The sequence below is a fragment of the Alosa pseudoharengus genome, unplaced genomic scaffold, assembly GCF_046254945.1.
Source record: "Alosa pseudoharengus isolate Yale_2024_CS ecotype anadromous, Long Island Sound unplaced genomic scaffold, YU_APseudo_1.1 YU_APseudo_1.1_scf_7, whole genome shotgun sequence".
Classification (NCBI taxonomy): domain Eukaryota; kingdom Metazoa; phylum Chordata; class Actinopteri; order Clupeiformes; family Clupeidae; genus Alosa; species Alosa pseudoharengus.
In genome coordinates, this window is record NW_027468859.1 from 8,346,527 (window position 1) to 8,369,446 (window position 22,920).

Below are 22,920 nucleotides of genomic sequence, written 5' to 3' on the forward strand. Positions count from 1 at the left end.
TTCCCCACACACTGCACCGCACCACTGGGACCCCAAACGCAGCAGCGGCTTACAAAACAGCCCCCGACACACACACACACATGCAAACACACACACACACACACACACACACATGCAAACACACACACACACACACACACACACATGCAAACACACACACACACACACACACACACACACACACACACATGCAAACACACACACACACACACACACACACATGCAAACACACACACACACACACACATGCAAACACACACACACACACACATGCAAACACACACACACACACACACACACACATGCAAACACACACACACACACACACACACACATGCAAACACACACACACACACACATGCAAACACACACACACACACACACACACACATGCAAACACACACACACACACACACACACACACACACACACACATGCAAACACACACACACACACACACACACACATGCAAACACACACACACACACACACATGCAAACACACACACACACACACATGCAAACACACACACACACACACACACACACATGCAAACACACACACACACACACACACACACATGCAAACACACACACACACACACATGCAAACACACACACACACACACACACACACATGCAAACACACACACACACACACATGCAAACACACACACACACACACACACACACATGCAAACACACACAAACACACACACACACACATGCAAACACACACACACACACACACACACATGCAAACACACACACACACACACACACACATGCAAACACACACACACACACACACACACACACATGCAAACACACACACACACACACACACACATGCAAACACACACACACACACACACACACACATGCAAACACACACACACACACACACACACATGCAAACACACACACACACACACACACACACATGCAAACACACACATACACATGCAAACACACACGCACACACAAAAAGGGCTGCTAAATGAATGCACGCCAACATTCCCGATTTGTGGCTTCTCGAGTGCACCGACGCTGCATGGCACAGATTGACACACTGACAACACACTGTGTTTCCACACTATCTACAGTCACACATGAAGGATGGCTGTTCTTGTTTCTAGTATGTGTACATCCAAGTCATGACGCTTCCACACTCCGTGGTGTATTTACAGTCACAGGTGAAAAATGGCTGTTCGTGTTCCTGTTTCTAGTATGTGTAAAACCAAGTCATGACGCTTCACTGACCCTGAGCATGTGGGCAGTGTGAACGAGTGAGTGAGCGAGGGAGGGAGGGAGAGAGAGGGAGGGATATTTTCAGTGTGTTTAACATGTTGTATGTGGCGAGCATTTCGGATTGGCCGGGTGACTGCGCCTCGCCATCTGCCGTGCAAACAACTCCTCCTGCCTGCTCGGTATGTTTTCCATGGGTTTACGCACGGAGAGGATTAATATGGAAAAAAAAAAACAATGTGTGTCATTTTCCAGTCATCAATAGTTCACAAAAACAAATCCCAACACAACATAGTTTGTGGACTATGTCTTGGATATTGCATAATGGCCATCAGCTAAAGTGAGGAATGTATTGGCAGTCATTGTGCTTTCTCTGGGCACAAGTGTGAAGACGTCAGCTGGCTGTCCTCGACCAATCAAGAATGAGATTGGGGGGGGGGGGGGGGCTACTGCAACACAGACCAGTGAGATTAAACCCGAGATTAACATGCTGCCAGCGGCAGGGATGAGGGGAGAGACGAGGGACACACTGCTGCAATGGGGTCGGCGGAGAGAGAGAGAGAGAAAGGAAGAGAGAGAGAGAGAGAGAGAGAGAGAGAGACAGACAGATAAAGGGACAACAGGGAGAGAACACACATTCCATTTGCGACATTCACTTCACTCCACAAAAAGGGAGTCAATGCAATTTGATTCTGCCAGCGGTTGTCTCACCAGAGAGTGAGGGAGCAAGAAAGTAGGAAAGAGAAAAGACAGAGAAACAAAAAAAAAACCCAGAGATACCTTACCCTAGTGCCTCCTCCACTAGGCTGTTTCTCCATCCCTGCAGTGACCTACATACAGTAGCCTTGGTAAACTGCCTTCTCTGGGGTGGGGTGGGGTGGGGTGGGGGTGGGGGGGCTTCTATATTTAACCTTCACTAGCTGGGAAAAAAATCAAACAAACATTAAATGGATTATCTGGTGTAGCTGCAAACTAAAGATGGAAGTGAGGGAGGCAACCTTTCCTCCAACCTCCATCCATCCCATCCTGTGCCGTTCCCATCCCAGCTGTGCTGACGAGAGGCAGCAGTTAGAGCTGGGGCTAACTGAAGGTGTCCTTGGGAGACTGAGAGGGAGGGATGGGGGGGAGGGAGGGATGAGATAGCAGAGAAGGGGGCGGCACTGCTGTCCAGCAACAATGCTAGCTGCAGGGCAGGCCGGCGACGCCGAGCACTCGCAGCCATCTGCTGCTCCATGACCGCAGTGCTGCTGAAGAAGCCAGCTCAGGCTAGCACAAAGAGTAGAGCTATGCTAAACTCTAACAACCCACCAAGTTAGCAGAATGAGTAGAGCTATGCTAAATGCTAACAATCCACCAAGCTGTTACTTAGCTAGACAAATAACTTACATGCTAACATGACACAAAAGACAATGTTATTTTACCACCTAGCCATGTCATGTCATGAAACTGACAATCCATCAATGTTTTAGCTAACCAACCACTAAACCAACCACTAAACTAACCACTTAGCTGCCAAACATCTACAACAATGACATGAAAATGTTTTATGACATTTTAGCCATACTAGCCTATGTGGGGACATTGATCAAGATTAATTGCTTAGTAGCTATTGTCCTGAGCCAGGCTGGTGGCTAATTTGTTCTAAGTGGTTGTGACACCCACACGCTCCTGGTAAGTGCAGCAGAGGTGGGTGTGACGTGGCACTTATCACTGCCAATGTGACTCCACCATTAAGTGACTACCAATGGAAACGCCACATGGTGAGGACTTGTTTTGCATGTGTGTGGGCATTTTTTTTTTTGGTGCATAGGTTATGTATGCATGTAGTTCTGTGTTTGTGAATATATGTGTGTGTGTGTGTGTGTTTGATCCTCCTCCACACACACTTAAGCCCACATTTCAGATGGTTATCGTATTGACCTACACAAGCGATACGTGAGTCATCCCTGTGTACGGTGACCTTGTGTGGTAGATGAGCCAATGTGAGTGAGTGCCTTTTACTAACCTCCCATCTCCACACATTTTCACCTGGCCCAGAGAGAAAGAAATTAGAGAGAGAGAGAGAGAGAGAATGAGAGAGAGAGAGAGAAGCAAGCTGTCAAGCTGATCGGTATTCACCACACACCTGCACCCAAAGTCATGGCTGCTGAATCAATAGCTGTATGTGTGAAGTCCATGAAAGCAATTGTCACACCCCGACTATCACTCCCAAAGCCTTCACACACAAAATTGGACTGAATCACTACTGTGTTGCTTTACAGGAAGAGAACAGGGTAAAAAAGGGGCTGGTTGCTATATATCCTTCCACTGCCCCAAAGACCTCACAGTCCTCATAACCAAGAAACCAAGAGTTACAAACAAGTGTTTGTAAGTTATGCTGCTACATGAGTTCAATAAAAGGACTTAAGCTTAATTGTCCTACAAAAAATACATCTAGCGGGCAGCAAATGTTCTGGCACTGACAACAACTGCACACATTTACAAATGCATCACACACATGTAAGAAACACAACACAATGAACTTTGAATGCTTTATCAATAGCTAATAGCCAGCTCTTTAAGCAGTCCCATCCAAATTGATTTCCCTAGCCGTGCCAATCAGTTAGGCCCAATGTTTATGATAATACATCATCGTAGCTTTTGCCATCATGTCACTATTTTGTGGCATTGACTTTTTCTTTCAACGGCCAAGCCATCCATTTAATCAATTGAGTGACATACAAGCCATAGATTAACACACCCAGTTACTTACCTAAATAATGACTCCTGCACTAAAACACTGGAAAAGTACTAGGAAGTCATTTTGCTTTTGTATTGGTTGTAATTATGATGTGAATAACTAGAAAAAGTATTTCACTATGACTATTTGTGTGGTGTACAAATACACTTTGTACATTAAATAACTCAAGCCTCTCCATCCACAATTACATGCAGTGTTCAGTAGTTAAATAGGCCTATACGGTATAAAACCTTGTGTTAAGATTCTTTATACTGAGAGCAGGGGTGTGGGGCAGACAGTGTTTAACCCAATGAAATTATTTTCATCCAAGGAGGTTGATCTACTTAGCTTCAGCTATCTACTCACTGTTTGACTAAATAACAATCACAGCAGCATCATAGTTTCTGGTTAAATATTCAACCTAAATGAATCAGAATATTTTGAATAATTTGCATTGGGCCTTGTCTTAAAAGCACACATGGCCTATGAGCCCATCTGACGAGCAGGCAGGCAGATGACCATGTAAGGGATAATGTATAGAACGGCGGTCATTATCGGAAAATAAGTCCCGACAGGGCAAACAGGACCCTGACCCACCAGCGGAGGGGTCTTGCTTCGTACTGTGTTTTGTGTTGCCAAAACACAAAAATATACTCCACGATATGTCTCTTTACATTTATTTGTTACCGTTTCATCGTGGCTTTTACTGAGAACAATAGTTTGGAACAAACGCTGAACTTGAATTAAACATTTTTTAGAACACAGCTGATCAACTGTCTGCTTTCACTTTTGAATGAAGTTCCATTGCAAGAATTAACTGGACTACTTGAAAGACTTTACTAAGAAGCACAAAACCCATTTTCCTTGACAGCCCATTCAAGTGAATGAAGCATTCTGCAGCATTATAGAGAGCCGTGTAATAAATAGGATCATCTTAGGCTGAGGTGGGTTTTTTTTTTGTGAGAACCCAGATTAAGATTTTTGATCCAGGGGATCCCCTTAGCTACAACGGTAGTGGCAGCCTTGTGTAGACATCTCAATCTTGAGAGGTTTAAAGGTTTTGTGCTGGCCTGGGGGGTACACAACTTTTGGGGCTGCCAGCCTGCGTAGGAAACCATCTGTGAACTGACAGTAAGCCATTTACTTCAACCCAGATTATCCTTCTTAACACGCTCCAACTTTAACTCTGAGGCGACAGATTCCTACCCAGTCTCTGGGCGGTTACCTCGATACAGAGGCTCCGCAACGGCCATCAGCATGGACAGTAGTGAGGAATGTGGTAATACAAAAAGAGATGTGATGACAGTGATGGACCTCCATTCATTAAGTGCACACATATACACAATGCAGCCTTGAAGTAGTGCAGAGGCAAAAGGGTAATCAGTTATGTGGAGCCTACAGTCTACTCATACATTTAGGTCCATACAGTAAGTATTTGGACAGTGATACACTTGTTTTTTATAATTATGTCTCTGTACACCACAAGAAATGATGTGAAATGAAGCAGTCAAGATGAGCTTGAAGTGTACGCTTCAAGCTGTAATCTAAGGGGTTGTACAAAAAACAACAAAAACAAAAAAGAGCAATTTTATACAGTAAATGATCGTTGAGGCTCAAAAGTAACTGAACTAACAAACATAACTATAATTATATTTTTATGACTATAATGTTGCAATCTATACCGGTAGACAACACCAGGTGCTGGGTTTCCTCCCAAGAGATGCTTTCCTAGGCCTTTACTTCTGCCTGCATTAGTGGCTGCTTGTTTCTGGGTCTTTTAAGTATATATACTCTTTTGATCCCGTGAGGGAAATTTGGTCTCTGCATTTATCCCAATCCTTAGCCTTCAGTTTTGTTTTTGGTAAGTGAAAAGCATGCTCAGTTGGGTTGAGGTTAGGTGACCGACTTTGCCCTTCTGGGCCCAGTTTCCCGATAACGACAGAGACACGCTCTTACGAGGGTTTTCGACGATTCATCTTACGATCGTTCGTTTGGTTTTTCCGACTGTTTCCCGAACATGCTCGTAGCGTGAATGCGCAGGCACTGCTCTTAAGATGCTCTTAAGGGGAGCTGTCCATGTTAATAGTTCTAAAATATACTCTAATTTGATGGTGATGTCAGGTGACTGCATGTCACAGCTATAGGCCTACCGTTTAAACTTCGGATCCACACATCCACAATTTCATTGTTTCATTGATGGTTCGACCCAACCTGTCACATGCCACCATCACCTGTCAATCACTGTCATAATTAATAAATTAATAAATTAGTCACTGATGGCACAGTGCTCTGTTTTAAGTCTTTTTTTCTCAAGTAAAAATGCTTTGCGCTGGTTAGGGGGTACTTGGCTGAAAAAATATTTCACAGGGGGTACATCACTGAAAAAAGGTTGAGAACCACTGCCCTAATGAATATGTTATATAGTGGATTTATATTCAGGAGACATTGAACCTTCAAAATATCATGTATAACAACTTTTCCCCTCAAATGGCTTCATCCAATGTGTACGTGTCAAATTTGGAAATTTGTGCATATTAGCGCATATTTCAGTAGATTAAGCCTCAACATTACATTTCAGAAAACTTGTAATACAAAAAATACTTCTCTTAATGTAAGTGATAAACTGGGAAAGTTTTGTGGTGATACATAAAAGTTTAAAATGTTACCCTATCTACCAGTATTTTTCTCACCTGAGTGCAAGGCATCTATATTTGAATGAAAATTCCGAGAAACTGGGGACCTAAAAAAAAATGTATTAAGGACAATTTGAACTATCTAAAAATGCTGTATAACAACTTTTCCTCAAAAATGCCTCCAGGGTTACAGAATCCTGAAATCTGGTCCTGACTAAAACAAACCAGAAAAGGGACTTAAAGTGCTAAATACCGGAATTTTCCTTTAAGATTAGATTGTTTCACCATGCAATAATTTTTCGCGGTGTCACTTAAGAACACGTTTGAAGATAAGAAAGAAGTCGAGTAAGACAGTGAGGAAATGTGTAGGCTTAGATTTTGATGCAGTAGCCTACAGACTAAACACATGTTCCTTTCTCTGCTTTTACCTCATAGGCCTAATAAAATATAACCTTCACTTAGCAAAGATAATGGCAAACTATTCTGGCAACGTCTCGTTTCATAACTTGATTGCATTTTTGTCCGCTTTTCATCACATTATCATGACCATTAAATATAGGCTATACTATTTTGCACGCTAAAATCTGATTCATCACAGGTAAACACAATAAAGAATGGTAATGTAAATTGGATTATGTATTCTAAGTTGTAATTCCTCTGTATGTCCTGTTGGTGACCTCAGTGAGAAGTACTGTTAAGACGCTCTTAGCTGGTAACGAGAACTCTGGAGCACTCGTAGATCTACGAGTATTTTCACGACGCTCTTAAGCTAACGATGGTTTTGGGAAACAGTCTGCAAATCTTAAGATGTTCGTAAGAGGGACTTTACGACGCTCTTAGGCTTAAGATGCTTTCGGGGAACTGGGCCCAGGAATATTCATGTTCTTTGCCTTGGCGAACCCTTTTGCTGTATATTTTGGCACTGTACCATCAATGCTGCAGCATTTGGTTGAATCTGAACAGAGAGTGTAGCCTTATACACATCAGAATCTGTCCCACCCCTTCTATCAGCAGTTAGCCTACATCATCAACAAACACCAGTGACACTGGTTCATTGGCAGCCATACATGTCAATACTATAACTAACTCCACCATGTTTGGTAGACGATGTGGCATGCTTTGGATGATTCACTTTTCATTTTGTTCTGCACACTTTTCTCTTCCCATCATTCTGATGCCTAACTGGAGATTCCAGACCCAAATCTGAAAGATTATGGGTCTGACCACAAATAATGTAATGGCCCAACTCGAGGGGCGGCACCAAGCATGCATTAGAAAATCTCACTACACGCAATTGGATAACACTATACCACCAATGTTAACTGACTGATTCAAGACTTTGATGCAATTGGATAACACTACGACTGTCATCTGTTTAGCTCGCCTCTGGCCTGCCTATATCAGATACACAGATATGATTGGTTCCCCGCGATGCAAGGGGTAAAAGTTACTTGCATCATTACTCGTAGCCAGAGTCTCTCGCTGAGCAAATGCCTCCCCGAGAACTCTGGATTCCCAGGGTATCTGATGCCATCCCTGAGTCTCATCCAATACTACCTGTCTGACCCCAGGTTGGCAAACGTTTGAACTAGCCAACTAGCTCCCAACTAGGAAAACGCATGGGACTCATATCGCTGCCGCTGTCCTATTGCGTGCAGAGGGAATTTGAAAGACAACTGATTATCCCGCCCCTCGGACTGAGCACTGCGAACGGTGAGTGTCCAGACCCTACATGTTAATGTGGGTCTGGCTCGTCAGGCTAGAAATGGGCCACAGTTGGACATGAAACTGCTTGTATGTCAAAATACAAAAATGGGGTGAGAGTGTGTCTGTAATTCCTAAATGGTTAATGCAATATCTGACACACATAGACAAACAGAGACATACTCAGAAAGTATACTCTACAAATGCTTATCCCACAAACACAGTTACACACAAACACAGTCACACACATACAGTATGCTAAGAGGTTTATTCGTAAGTTAGGAGAAGCTGGCACAGGGACTCAGGCTAGGGCCAGGCATTGTGTAAGAGACAGGGTTTAGCAGTGTTAATCACTCAAGTCTAAGAGAATTAGGTGGGCATTAAGACGATCCATGAGTAAAGTTAATACCTAAGAAGCAGAAAGAAAACATGGTGTTTTCTTTCAAGTCAGATAGCCTACAGTAAGTACTTGATGGACAAAATTTTAAATTAAACAAACACTGCAACAGTTGGGGGGAATTAGTTTAATTTGCCATCTACCCCAGAGTTAGATGAGAGGATACCCTTCTCTTTTTTTTGCTTGCAATTATGCAGAGCTAGGCTGACACTGTCAGATAGAGTTATTGCACACACAGAGAAGGGTATGTATCCTCATATCTAACTCTGGATTAGACAGAAAATAGGCTAATTTCCCCAAATGCCTGTGTCTTCCTTTAAAGAAAATAGGAGTAATGAGTGACTGAAAAATGGATTTACTGTTGGGCAACCATTATTCTAACAGAGAGGATGATGATATTTAACATTACTTCATAATATTTAATGACATTATTTAATAATATTCAACAATTTACTGAAAAACTGAGGACTTAAATTATCATCCTACCTCAGAATGTGTTGTACCAGTGTTCTGTTGTGGGACTACTGCTGACACTTTTGTTTTGTTTCCTTCAGTAACATAGACAATAAAAAATAGGCATCTCTGACCGAGACCGGAGGTTACGGATGTAGACTGGAAGACAGAGGCTGATAACATGTCAAACATGCACAGACACACACACACACACACACACACACACAAACACCATGCCATCTGTGCAAGTGCGGAAGGGAGAAAGGGCTGATATGGGCGCCGTCTTGCTTGCATCCACTTTCTACCGTGGTGGAGTGGGGGTGGATGGTGGAGGGGTGGGAGGCACATCCTGATAAACACTCAGCTGAAGGGCTGAGTGAGGCTGCGAGTCCCTGGAGGACTGACCAAAACACGAAACATGGCACAGCACAGCACAGCACAGCGCAGCATCAAATTCACTTCACAACACGGCATGGCATATGTTGTGGTCCATCAGTGAAAGGTAGAGAGGGTCGGAAGTGTTTCGGGGTGGGAGGAGATGGGAAAGAGTGGTCATTGATCGGGGAGGAGAGGGGGTGGAGGGAGTGTAGCACAGAGCAGTGGTGTCCCAAAGGTAGCTTTTGCCGGAGGTGAGGAGAACAAAAGCTTCTTAAACAGCCATTGTTTTCCTCTCCCACCACCACCATTCCTTTCCATTCCACGTAGCATGAAAAGATAAGCTATCGCACAAAGACCCAAAGATGTTGAATGGCGTGGAGTGGGAATGGGTTTTCTTTAACTGCTGGAGGGCTGCTGAAATGCTGACATGTCAAGGCTGTGCTAAATTGGATTGTTTGAGAAGTGGTGGAATATTATGTGGAATATGAGAGGGGAGGATAATGAGAATGAGAGAGAGAGAGAAAGGGAGGGAGAGAGGAGAGAGGGGGGTGTAGACAGACAGACACAAACAGACAAAGATAGAAAGGAAGCGAGAGGGAGAGTGAATGCAAGTGTCTGAGTGAGTGTGTGTGTGCGTGAGAGACAGAGAGAGAAAGAGAGAGAGAGAGAGAGAGAGAGAGAGAAAGAGGAAGATAGGAAGGAAGCAAGAGACTGAGAGAGGAAAAACGAGTGAAAGACATAGATAGACAGAGATATAGTGAGAAACCGAGAGAGAGAGAGAGAGAGATCCTGTGAAAAGGACGGTGGCAGAGAAGGAGCTTCCTTCCTCTGTGTTATTTTTGGATGCTGTAATGCCTCCCCTCACAGGGAAATTCACTCCAAGAGACGCCAGTGCCTTCGCTTTCACCCTCAGAGAAAGTGTGATTGCTTTTCAAAGAGAGGAACAGACAAGACAGTGAGTGAGAAAGAAAGACGGTCAAGAGAGAGAGAGAGAGGGAGAGAGAGTAGAAAGAGAGAGAGAGTGGGAGAGACCCACAATGCTGGCGTCGGCACTTTAGAAGTGAAACACGGTCTTCCCTTTCAGAGGCTGCTGCCTGGCAGCTTCTGTTAGTGGACGCGCGTGGCGTATGCGAGAGTATGCGGCGGTGACGGCGGACTCTCTCAGGCTCCGTCAAACTCATTCAAGTGGAGAGGCTGCTTGATGCCTGTGCTAAGCCACAAATCCAGACACACACACAATCCATATGGGAGGAAAGGCCTTGTTGGTGATGGCGGTGGAGGTGGGGGCGGGGAGGGGGGGGTAGTAGCTGTTTATGATTAGGACATACAGATGTTGCCAGAGGGTCAGCGAGAGGCTGGTGGCTACTTCCGAGAGATCTGGATTCCAGTTTTAGCTCTCAAGACATCAAGACAGAGCAGTAGCAACAGCAGGGGGCCATGGTCAACTGTAATTCCTTCCAGTTTCACAAATGTAAACACAAACACATACACATATAAACACAGAAAATGAGAAACATGCACAGAAACATTCCCTCTGTGTATTCCGTCATTCAGTGACGTCACAACTAGGCTAATGTGCTAACCTGCCGATGACCTTGCCTACATAAACAAAGAAATTAAGCATATTTTTTGGTCTTGGGCCTAAAATAGCAGTGACCCATCCCCCACAGGCAGAGAGATAGGAAAGTGTTACAAAAAGGAGTTGTAGTCTGTTAATCCACTCAATTCCACTAGAGATTTGTAGTTTAAGAGGGGAAATATCCATAAGACCCAGTGCTGTCTTTCTTTCCATGTAGGCTACAATATTTTTGCATCCTCTCCAGCCTGATCCTGACTACCGACCTCATAAATACAGACACAGACACATTTCATTTCTGAAGGTAAGGCATTTGGTATTGGACATCAGTACCTGTACAACAGTAAATAAAACCCAGGGCTGTTTACAAATTGTACAATGAGAATGAATGAATGAGATACAATAGAATTGATCGGAGAATCTAAGCTTTGATTTAATTCATTGAGATGCTAAAATGTATCAAAACTCTGCTGTTCTCTAAAGATGCTAAAAACAAGGTGACAAGATCAAGAAAATAAAGGTTGCATTTTGAGGTGACGAGAGAGGCTTGTTTTTCTTTACCCATTGAGCCTGACGCAGGCATTTTAAGTCTCTCTCTCTATCCCTCTTTCTCTATCTCTTCCTTTCTTTCACTCTCTCTCTCTCTCCCTGTGGAGAGTTGTTGTTTGCAAGGCAAACATAACGAGCCGCCAAACAGCTAGCAAGGATGGCTGCTAGCGCTCCCCTCGTGTTGTCCTTGCTCACTCAGCCAAACGGCGGAGCCGAGCGCTGGGCTAATTACGGGTGTCCGCTAATGAGTCTGCTCAGTGGTGCTCCTTGTCGGCTCTCTAATTTTAATTTGGGGCTCGGAGAGAGAGTGGTGTGATCCCCGGCTTGCTAGATTGTGTGCTGGCCAACAAAATAGACAGAAACGTGCTCCGCACCGTTTCTGTGCAGCTCCCAATCCACTGACCTCAAATTTGCTCCCCTTCTCTCTTTGTCTCCCCTTCTCTCTCTCCGTCTCCCCTTCTCTCTTTCTCTATGTCGATTTAGGTGTTATCCAGTAGCTTAACAAGAATGTAGCGTTTATGTTCTGTGAAATGATCAATGGGCAAAGCATTGGCATAAGTGACCCCTTGGGCAAGGCCCCAGAAATGCTGTCCAAGGGACAGCAATAGAATGAATAGGGTTGCTGTACAGAATCAAGTAGATGAGGGAAAACTGAGGGATAAAAAACAACGCAATCTACCAAATCCTGTTAGTTAATATTACAATATCAAGTTACTTAACATTCACAGACACGGAAAGCAAAAACTCTGTGTCAGATTTCATGTCATCAGTCAATCAGTCATCAGTCAGTGGGCATACTCGCATTCTCACACAAATGTGTAATGTGTCATAAGCTCATAATATAGGCTGTACTTGTCTGTATAACGATGCATACTAAGCACACAACAGTCAATAGCCTATGTCCCAAGAGTGGGAGGTATAGCCCAATAGGATGCCGTACAAAGTACACATTCATTCCTAGTATGGCCTCCTCAATCCGTGGTGATGAATACAAAACAGCAAAGCGGAACCCCCCCCCCCCCCCCCCCCCCCCGCCGTGCTTTATGTCCGAGGAGGTGGGGTTGTTTGGGGGTGGGAGGTGGGGTGGGGGGGGTCACTGACTGACAAGCCTCCGCCATTCCATGGGTTGGGTTGTTTTCAAAGTACAGTGACTCAAGGGCGCCTGCTGAGGTAACCTGGGCATTGTCTCAGAGATAGCCTAGCACTGAAAAGAAGGAAACAGCGCTAACAATGCCTGCCTTGGTGGGGCTATTTTTGCAAGGCACAGCCCAGCCAGCATTGTTTATAAGAGCTGAATATTAATTGGATCGGCTTCAGTAGCTTGCGTCTCTCCAGAGGATTCTTAGGGGGGTGAGGCTCTGTAAACAGTGCTTCTAAACTCACCGTGTGAAAGACGAGTTTCTGATTCTCCTTCTGACACACATACAAGTCAAAACACTCGGCTCTGTGGGCTTTGTGGATGCCTAATGAAGATTGTCTTCATTAGAGTAAACAATTACGAGGAAGATGAATGATTTGCACAGTGATGCATGAACAGTGGACCTGAGCTCTGCTGTTTAAACTGGTTAAAGTGACATGAAAAAAATATTCCACATCAACAAAGTCACGGTCACTGTGAAAAGACCCAACTGTAAACTACTTCCACCTCATGACTAGGGCATGTAAGAGTCCTCCCCCTCAACCCTGTCTCTCATCCTCCCCCTCAACCCAGCTCTGCCAACTTAGGCAGAGAGGTGCCCCCTTTACAGCTGGGTTAAGCTTTGTTCCTCTAATAAGGGATTTGTTTACCGCTTCAGTTGCTTTTTGTAATTTAGGGTGGTTAGGCCTTTGGCTTCTTAAAGTGCCACTGAAACAATGATGTTCACTGTTAATGGCACTATACATAAATAAGTACATCTAAAATTGAACTGAGCAAGGTAATCAATAAACAACCTTTGATCCTCCTAAACCAAGAGACTAAGCAGATGTGGTGAAACTGAGCTAAGGCAACTCCACTGCCATTAATTTTGTCTTTTAGCTCTCCTCTTGACAGGCCTGACAAGGCATTTCTTACTCCAAGTGCTAAATTATTCATCCAGAGAGCACACCATCCGCCCTTCAACCTCAACAACCTACCCACACACCTTTCACTGAGGAGTGGATGCGACCCTGCATCAGTCAGTCAGTCAATACCAACTGACTTCCTGCTAACGCTCACTCGCTAAACTAAGCTGAGCCAGATGGGCTGTTTTGGGGCACCATGGAAACAGTCCACTATGCATCCTTCCAAGCCAATCAGGCTAATAAAGGCAAACTACACTGGCTCTGGCTGCGACCTTGCTGCTGCCGTTGTCCCTCAGTGTCTCTCAGTGAAGAGAGATAGGGTGCAATGAGTTTGACGTGCTGCTAGCAACCTAGCACTTGTCAGTCAGCGTAATCCCATTGACAGAGTGGCAAAGCTGGCATTCTGGGATCAACTTCACAGCTGTCTGTCACCCATTCTAACCCCTGACAGAGATTTCTCAAGTCTCACGCTGCGTTGCCAGGTGAAGTAAAGAGAGAGAGAGAGAGATACACAAGGGAGTTAGCATAGCACATCTTACCCTATCTTGAAAGTGTAGTCTGTGATTCTACTCCAAAATACTTTTTGTCCTGTTCACTAAATTGCACCACTCCTTTGCATGTGTTTCAAAAAATGTATCAATGAATTTAATGAATATTAATATTCAATCATTGATGGTGCTTGAACAAAGTCCAGGTTCTGATTAAACACAGCAGATCTGACCAAGCCAAAGACCTATTCAATAGTTCTAGTCAATCAACATATCACATCAGGGAGCACAGAAGGATGTGGTGTGTGATGCGGAATTGAAATGTCAGCCGTTATCAACTGTACACCACTACATTTTCAACGGTCTTGGGACAGGGGTGTTAAGGCGTGCCTTAACTGCCAGCAAGTCTTAGCAGTGATGGCTGCTTAGAGAGTCATCATCACTTGACAACTTGTGTGGTTATGCCCCCCCCCCCCCCCAAAATAGATGCCTGTTTTCAGTTTGCTGGCCCCTACGCTCGCTAGGATAAAGAAATCACCCGGGTGGAGAGAGACAAGATGGAAAATGTCCCTTTCAAAACGCACTCTCATGAATATTTGATCACTAATGTTCTTCGACTCAAACCCATATTCTATGACTCTCCCACTGGGGACAGAACAAGACCCTGACTGAATGGATCCAGCCTTAACAGGTCTCACACATTATACTCTAAAACAATATTTGATAACGAGGAAAACAAAATCACTTTTTAAACCACATAGAGGAGAATGCAAATGGCATGTATATTTCATGAGCTGCTGATGATGTGCGTGGTCTGTGTTGACATTCAGTTGTGCTGAGCGAACAGTTGCAGTTGCTCTCTGAAAGACCACTTCAGTGAACCTTGAAAACAAAGTGTTGTGTCAGTAGAATGGCACAGCAAAGTGACAGATCGTGTGTCTGAAGCGGCGATGGAGGACACAGAAGACCGACATGGTATACTCTAACAGACAGCCTAACTGAAATATGAGAACCTTTAACACAATAGTCTGTTCTGATTTCAGACGTTCGTTCACACATTCAGGTCCATTTTTAAACTGATCTCTATGGGTCTAATCAAACTGCTAATGACCAGAGAGGGCAATGACGTGATTAGTTCAATTGAATCTGGACTGTTTTTTAAATTCAATTAGGAAATTGATGTCAGCCAAAGAGCCAATGGAACTCAAGGCTTGATTGGATGCCCAGATTAAGAGCAAAGCCTCTATCAGTAGAGCTCTTGTTGTAACTCTTGTTGTAACTCTTATGTGGCTCAATATGAGACCACAAACCCAAACAATCAAATCTACCTATGCCATGATGAGAGCCCAGATGATTTTATTTGGCTTGGACCCGAGCCAGGACATAGAAAACAGCAGTTCTTTGTCTCGGTGGCAATCTGTGGCTTCAGCATGTTGGGTCCCTGCACCCTGGTCATGGTCTAACAAAGTTACAGAGGTTAGCTATTATCCTACAGATAGTCTTTTTTTTTCCATATCTGAATAGTGTCAAGCCACTGTTGAACCTTTTTCAGCTATTTACTGTATTTTGTATTGGTAAGACGTCACTTTTCACAGTCTGTGTGCTACCTGTTCTTTTTGCTTATGACCTTGAAGTCACTAACATCCATCTGAAGAGGTAGATGCACAGCCTGCATTTTTAAAGGGACACCAGGCAACGTTTTCGCGTTAATTAATCATCTTCGTAAGTCGGTATATGTAAGGAATAATGCCCGACGAGGTGTCCATTATCAGAAATAAATGGACGACGCGGAGGCGTGAACTGTCCGACGCGAAGCGGAGGCTAACGAAACGCTAAGAGATTGTTGCAAACGTGTGTATAATGGCAGAGCCGGCAAAGAAGCAGCGAAAACCCTTGATGGAAGACGCAAAGAAAAGGAAAAGAGCTTCAGACCGAGCGAGGGGGAGTTTCGTAGAGAAAAAGCATCAGGCTTGCCTGGTGTCCCTTTAAATATGGCGGTGATAGAGAGCAAGGCAAGAAGTCTAAATTGGAAAACCTAAACATGACCACAATTGATTTGAACTGACCTTGGTTTCTTATTTCAATCATGTGAAGGATTCTGCCTGGAAATAATAGGTTGAGAGACATTGATTCTACTGCCACTGGGATGGCCACAAAGCAACATAACCTTCATTTTGATTAAAAAAGAACAAAAGATCGCCACTTGGCAATAGGTTATAATTAGCCTACTTATTGGGTTAACAAAATACTCACTTCAGACGATGATGCACAGAAAGAAATTACATGCATTACTGTAATGAACTGCCTACTTGTAACTTAGCCTAACTGTAACAACAATGGGTATTAGTCTACACTTTATTTGATTTTAAATAGGCTAACAATGTTCCCCACGTAGCTGTGCAAAACTGACAATAATTTGTAGACAAATAACAGTTTAAACTGCTATGTGCAAAAACTTGCCAACAAGGACTGTGGCCGTTTGAGTTTTGCCACAACCTAATGCCAGACATCATGTTCTCATTAAATTGTCCGAAACACAGGACAGACAGAGACTTGACTGAAAATACACACTGCACTGGAGACGCACAAGGCAAGAGAGAGAGAGAGACAGGCAGACAGCACACACACACACAGACTGAGAAAGAGACAAAGGTCCGTGTTTAGCCTACATTGCCAAGGAGCAGCAATGTTGTGGTTGGACGTCACTGATCTACTAGTTACTATCATGACTTGGTAACTTGATGACATGACAGCTCGACGCCTAGGGCAAAACTGTACTCCACATCCACTCTCAGACAGTGAAACATAAATATCTGTAGACTAAGCAAATGCACTGATGACAGAGCCACACTGATGCCTTTGTGTAGCCCACGGCTGGAATGTAATCATGTAAGCAAGAGGGCCACCTATATTTCCATCATGATTCAGACTTTGTTGACAGTCGCCACTGTGGCTGACATTCTGCTGAAGATGACTGTGCTGCTCTACAGTACGACATGGTTATCATTACAGTATTACACTGGATGCAAGTCAAAGACCTTTTTTGCACATTAAGAAATCACCAGACAATTTTCAATTTTGAGGTGAATCCCTTTTCCTCTGTTACTCCCCCTCTTAGAGTCTGTGACACCAGGGTTATTCACATCGTCACATCCTGTCACTGAGGCTAGTGGGATATACAGTACAAGTCTCAGTGGGGCTATTTTCCATCTCCTCAATTGAGAAAATCTGAGAAACACTTGGGTAAAAGAAAATGGCCGAAAGGTGACAAGACACATTTTCCTTATCACACACACACCCCCACCCCCCTCCCAAAATAAAGTAAATAGAGTATCTTAAGTAGGCCAATACAGCTGTAATATCCACGTGTTCATTGTCTCCATATTGACAAATATGGTAAGCACAACGCTAAAATTAATTATACTAGGGGAAAAAAGCTTGAACGTCAGAGCATGTTCCCTTGACTACCCACAATCATCTGAACGTTGGCTACACTGTCATGGTGTTGCTTATGCCCTGACTTCCTTTTGCATGAGTTCCTTGACCTCATACGCAACAAAGAATTTATGGGAAATAGAAACACCACCCTAAATATGGTGTTAACTTATTAAAAACGTTTAACTCCCACTTGCAACTGAACACACCCGGTCAACTCTGTTTTGAACTACAAAACTTATCATACATAACTTGATAAATATGTCTGGTAAGCTACAGCTTGCTCGCAACGTCTAGGAAAGGATGCTTTGTCTCCAATTAGTAGCCCTAAAAGGCATGCCCTTATCGTGAATTCTATCAGCCTAACACGGAAACATAATTTAGTCCCCTGACCCATTGAAGCGCTCTAGACACCCCAATACCCCACCCCCTACCCTCCAGGATACAGAATGTGCCAAACGAGACTGTTACATAAATGCATTCTTTAGCGAGAGCTAACCGGACAAACTCACTAGTCACACCGTATGCACGTTTATTTACCCATTTAAAGAAACACGACTAGACACACTGTCAGCGAAGAATGGAGCAATTATGACAACAGACTACAATAATAGCATACAACTTTGTATTCAAACATCCAGATACGTAGCAGATACTGTACACCCCAAAGCCGGCGGCTTGGTAAAATCTCTTGTCATTTCACAGTAGCAAAGGCTATGTCTGACGTTCTGTGCAAATGGCCCCCGGATTCCACTTACTGTATGACGTTCCATCTATGGAACGTCTATTTATTTCACCCCCATCTAGGATGTTTCAACATTTAAAAAAATGCTACAAAACACCTGCATGTAAATTCCACGGTCAGTAAAAGATGGTGTTAGCGCGGAAGAAGCTAGTTACCATGTCAACTTACCCAGGTTGTCCATGCACCTTACTTTATCGAAGTCTGATCGACCAGGCCACTTTGTTTGGGTGGCTAACAATTTCAAGCTAACAGGCGAGGCAGGATGCTATTCTCATAGGACAACTCATCAGAGTCGACATTAGGCTTTGCTTGCTTTAGGATGCGTTGGGCCTTAGATTGCCCGGATTACCTGTAGATGCAGTTTCCATGACAACAGGGAGCGGTTGCCGGTTGCTCTCGGGATGGTGCGAGAACTGTTTCTGCTCACTTGTCTCGTCCTCCCAGTCCTTCATTCGCTGCACATCCAAGTCGTCGAACTGGGCCGCGTTGCTCCCAAAGCGATCAATCTTCTCGAAATCGTCCCCGAACCACCCCGCCTCCGAACTTGGCTCCTCACTCGGCTTCACTGACATGCTTGTCGAATGCTCGACAGTGTGCGACGCACCCCAAACTAAATCTGATCAAAGGAAAAGAATCGCAGTGAAATTATTGAAGAAACGCTGACCACAATTCAGAGCTATTGTCACACTGTCACAAGTGTTATCGGCAGCGTTGGCTGAGCTCTCCAGCAGAGCCTCACGCATGTGGAAATGGCTTGTTTAGTTCAGTTTTTCGATGCTGACGTCATCGTGTCTGTGGCTTGTGGTGGGCAAGGATTTAGGATGGATAGAAACACTCTGTTAACTGTTTGTAGTGAGGCTGTCCATTCATTCTGCTGAGGATTGTGCTACTGAGTTACAGAACTCATCAGTAATAATTACCCACAGTTCTTGCATGTATAACTAGGCTATAAAGTAACAACACCAACAATAATAAAAGGCTTAATGTTTCTTCAATATTTACTACCTTGCCTAAATACATAGAGAGACACTAGGCAAGCCAATTACTTGAACTTGCATCAACACATTGATAGTTTAAAAACAAAAATGTATAACAAAATACGAAAACACTAAATACAATACCCTAATGTTCATGAATGAGGGATATTATTTTTTACCACACATAAATTATGTAGCCTAGTTTGTTAATTTGCTCATGGCTCGATTTCTATCGCTTTTAAATAAAAACTAATAAGATTATATTTAAGACACTTGAGGGTTAGCCTATGCACTCTTAGAGGTCTATAGACTTACTGGTAAACAGATAACTGGCGCCACCCCGTGGTTCATTAAAGTAGAAACATTCTATTTTCTCCAGCACTTGGATTAAACCATGCAAAATGGCTGCCAGTTCAGATGGGTTATTGCTTCACAGTGTAGGTAAGCAAGGTAATGGGGAAACTTTTCATGTCACGTAGGCGAGTCTAGAAATGCATATTTACATTACATCCTGGAAAGGATAGGGTTGGGGCAGGGTGTGGGGGTTTAGATTATGGTTAAAAGAGCAATAACAGGAGCACAATAGACACATGGAAAGTGTATCAAAACAATTTGGCCAGAATTTTTGCTGCTATGTTACAGATTATAGATGAAGATAAGCCTGTACACCTACCAGTGATGGTAGGCTACTTATAGCCCTACAGGTTGATGGATGAGCTGTGACACCCCAACATCTTGCAGTGGGAATGTGACAGCCATTATGCTTCTGTTTGGAATCCAGTTGACCATATCTGAGAAAGATGTCTCTCACTAGCTGAAAAATGGTTCTATATCTCTTCTGAGCATAGAGCAGGTCAACAATTCCATGACAATTATCTATGAATGTAGCCTAAATGAGTGAGGAAAGCAAGGTCATAAGTTAAACATTACATCCCCCGTGTGTATAGGCTGCTGCCATATCAGGTAGATGTTAAGGGTGCCATCCTTCCAAACAACCGGGCTCACTGTGCATGTAGAACCCAAAAATGAAATACATTGATGGGAGGTTATCACATTTTTTGGTTATTTTTGCAGTAAATATTTCCCACTATATGGAAATACTATAGAGCTAAGTAGGCATCCATAGTGTTATTAATTTAGCTATTGGGGGCCAAGCAGAAATCTCCTTCCTCTTCTTCCTTGGTCCTACCTTTTCTTTCTCTGTCAACATTCATCTTTCTGTTGCTATCCCTCTGCTGACAGCAAGAATGCAGGCTACAAAACTGCTGCACTAACTAAACGTGGTGTGAAGGTGTACGATGACTTTGCTTACAGATTGGCGTCAAATCATGCTCTAACAACAACCACGCGTTATCTTATATAGGCCAACACTCTGGTAGCCTTCAAGCAAGCAAACAGGTAGCTGCCCATACAGGTAAGTACGGAAGTGATGGATGCCAAGAACCACTGCCAGCAATTGTAAAACAATATTTCCGTTTAGTTAAGAGTTAGCGGCTTGTTTTTAACTATGACAACAAGCACACATTTTCTGTTAGGCTACTAGGGCTGGGTGATATGGACCAAAATTCATATCCCGGTATGTTTAGGCCGAATGGCAATATACGATAGTTTATGGTAGTTTATAGTCCCTGCATTTTTAAACTTTTAGGGCACTGCTAAAGGATTCTTGTAATGAACTTTGTTTCTGGACACAGGCTGCGAGAGCTTGGAGGCTACAGCAGTACCAAATAGTTTCACACTCTTTTCATAAAGCAGTTGGTGATTCTGCTGCAGATGATAAAAGAGATTCGAAGTGCTTCCACCTTCTGAAGCAATTTGCTTACAGCAGGTTTTGCAAACAATGTCGTGTTGCTCTTCATCTGAAATCCTAAATCCGAAATACGTCCAAATTACAGAACCATTGCTTTTTATCTTAGGAACTAGCTCTTGCTCTTAATCATACCACCATGTCTGATATATTTTTTTAAAAGTTTGTTGTGTTGCACCGTTGCGCGTGGAAGAAGCCTTTGTGCACATGCAAGGGGCGGAAGTGAGCAGTAGAGAAAGCTTTGTGCCTGTCTGGACGCTGTCTGGAGCAGCAGAGAAAGCTTTGTGCCTGTCTGGATGCAGAGGAGCAAACGGCTGTAATAAATAGCAGTCGTAACACAACATAAAAAAATATCATATACGGGTATGCCGGTATTGTTTCAACTACATATATCTCTACAATATATCATTATAACTCGTCATATCGACATACCGCCCAGCCCTAGGCTACTGCTCTCTTGGCAAGTGGCATTGGTGAGAGCGAAGTCGGATGAGGCAAGAATGTCTGTTGGTGTCTATCTCTGGTGGTGTCTATCTCGTATTGAGCTAAACAGGTGTTGGGGAAGTTACTTTTATCCCTCAGACATTAGCGTTGGCTGCATCTCACTTGCTATGATTGCACTTCATGCTACCAGCCTCCATCTGTTACGTAGGCTGCCGTGTGGAGCTCGTGCCTATTGCGCAAGTGCGCAGCTAAGAAAGCAGTGTCGCTGTCAAATCTGTCCCTGGGAAAAGTAACGTTGCGCCGATATGAAAAAGGAACTACGTTACGTTACCAAATTTTCAGTAGTAGCGTGTTACACTACTTTTTACTCGAAAAAGTAGTTACGTTACTGTAACGTGTTACACACAACACTGGTTATAACACATGCTATGTAATGTATCTTTGTTAGCCTCAATTCAGTGTTACTCAATTCACCTGTGTTTTGTTGTTTCTGTCATATGGCCTTTTGGAAAAGATACTTTGTTTTGTTGTCTACGTCATCTCTGCACTTAAGTCAATCCTATTGCTAATAGCCCAATAGGTAAAGAGTCAGAAGTTGGATCCAGAGGCCCAGATTCAACCCCAGAGTGTGACAGAAAGACTAAGCCATGAATGACTCAGCAGAGACCCCAGGAGCCACCCCATGAATGTCACGGATATGGAATGCATAATGGCTACTCTAGACAGTTTTGGAGCTACCATGGACACACATGCCCAAACCCTCTATAGGCAACAGGACATAGTTGTCAGAAACGATCAAACACGATGGAGTTGCTGCAAAAAGAGCGGAGGATCGCTAATCCATCACTTCCTGCACCATCCCCAGCTCTGGTGGCTCCTGCACCCCTTCCAGGTCCTAGCTCTGAACCTCGACTGCCAGCGCCCCAAAGATATTACGGAAATCCAGGTGGGTGCCGAGGTTTTCTCACACAACGTGACATTTGAATTACAGTCCTCCATGTATCCCTCTGACCGATTCCGAATAGCCTACTTGATAACCCTTGTGACTGACAAAGCCTTGGCTTGGGCAACGGCTTGGACAATCTGGGTCCAACAGGGTCTGATTTGTACGGTGGCCGACAGGTGCAAACAACGTGCAACTTATGACAACAGATGCAAATCAACAAAACACGTGCAAATAGATAAAACACAACCAACTTAAGAAAACATCTTCATCTTCATTTGACAACACGTGCACATCATTTAGAAAATGCGCTTCTGCAACTCCGCAATAGCAGTGTAGTGGATTATACCATCACCTTTAGAACCTTGGCAGCTGAGTGTAG

The 22,920-nt window shown here is 43.7% G+C and overlaps 1 protein-coding gene across 1 annotated transcript in view; it reads right to left on the minus strand.

The window, feature by feature from the left end:
- rtn1b (reticulon 1b) overlaps positions 1-19,105 on the minus strand; it is a 54,806-nt gene extending 35,701 nt beyond the window's left edge. The window contains exon 1 of the mRNA XM_076272139.1: positions 18,717-19,105. Coding sequence (XP_076128254.1) covers positions 18,717-18,939 — 223 coding nt within the window. The 5' untranslated portion in view covers positions 18,940-19,105. The remainder of the gene's footprint in view (positions 1-18,716) is intronic.
- Between the last annotated feature and the right edge of the window lie 3,815 nt (positions 19,106-22,920).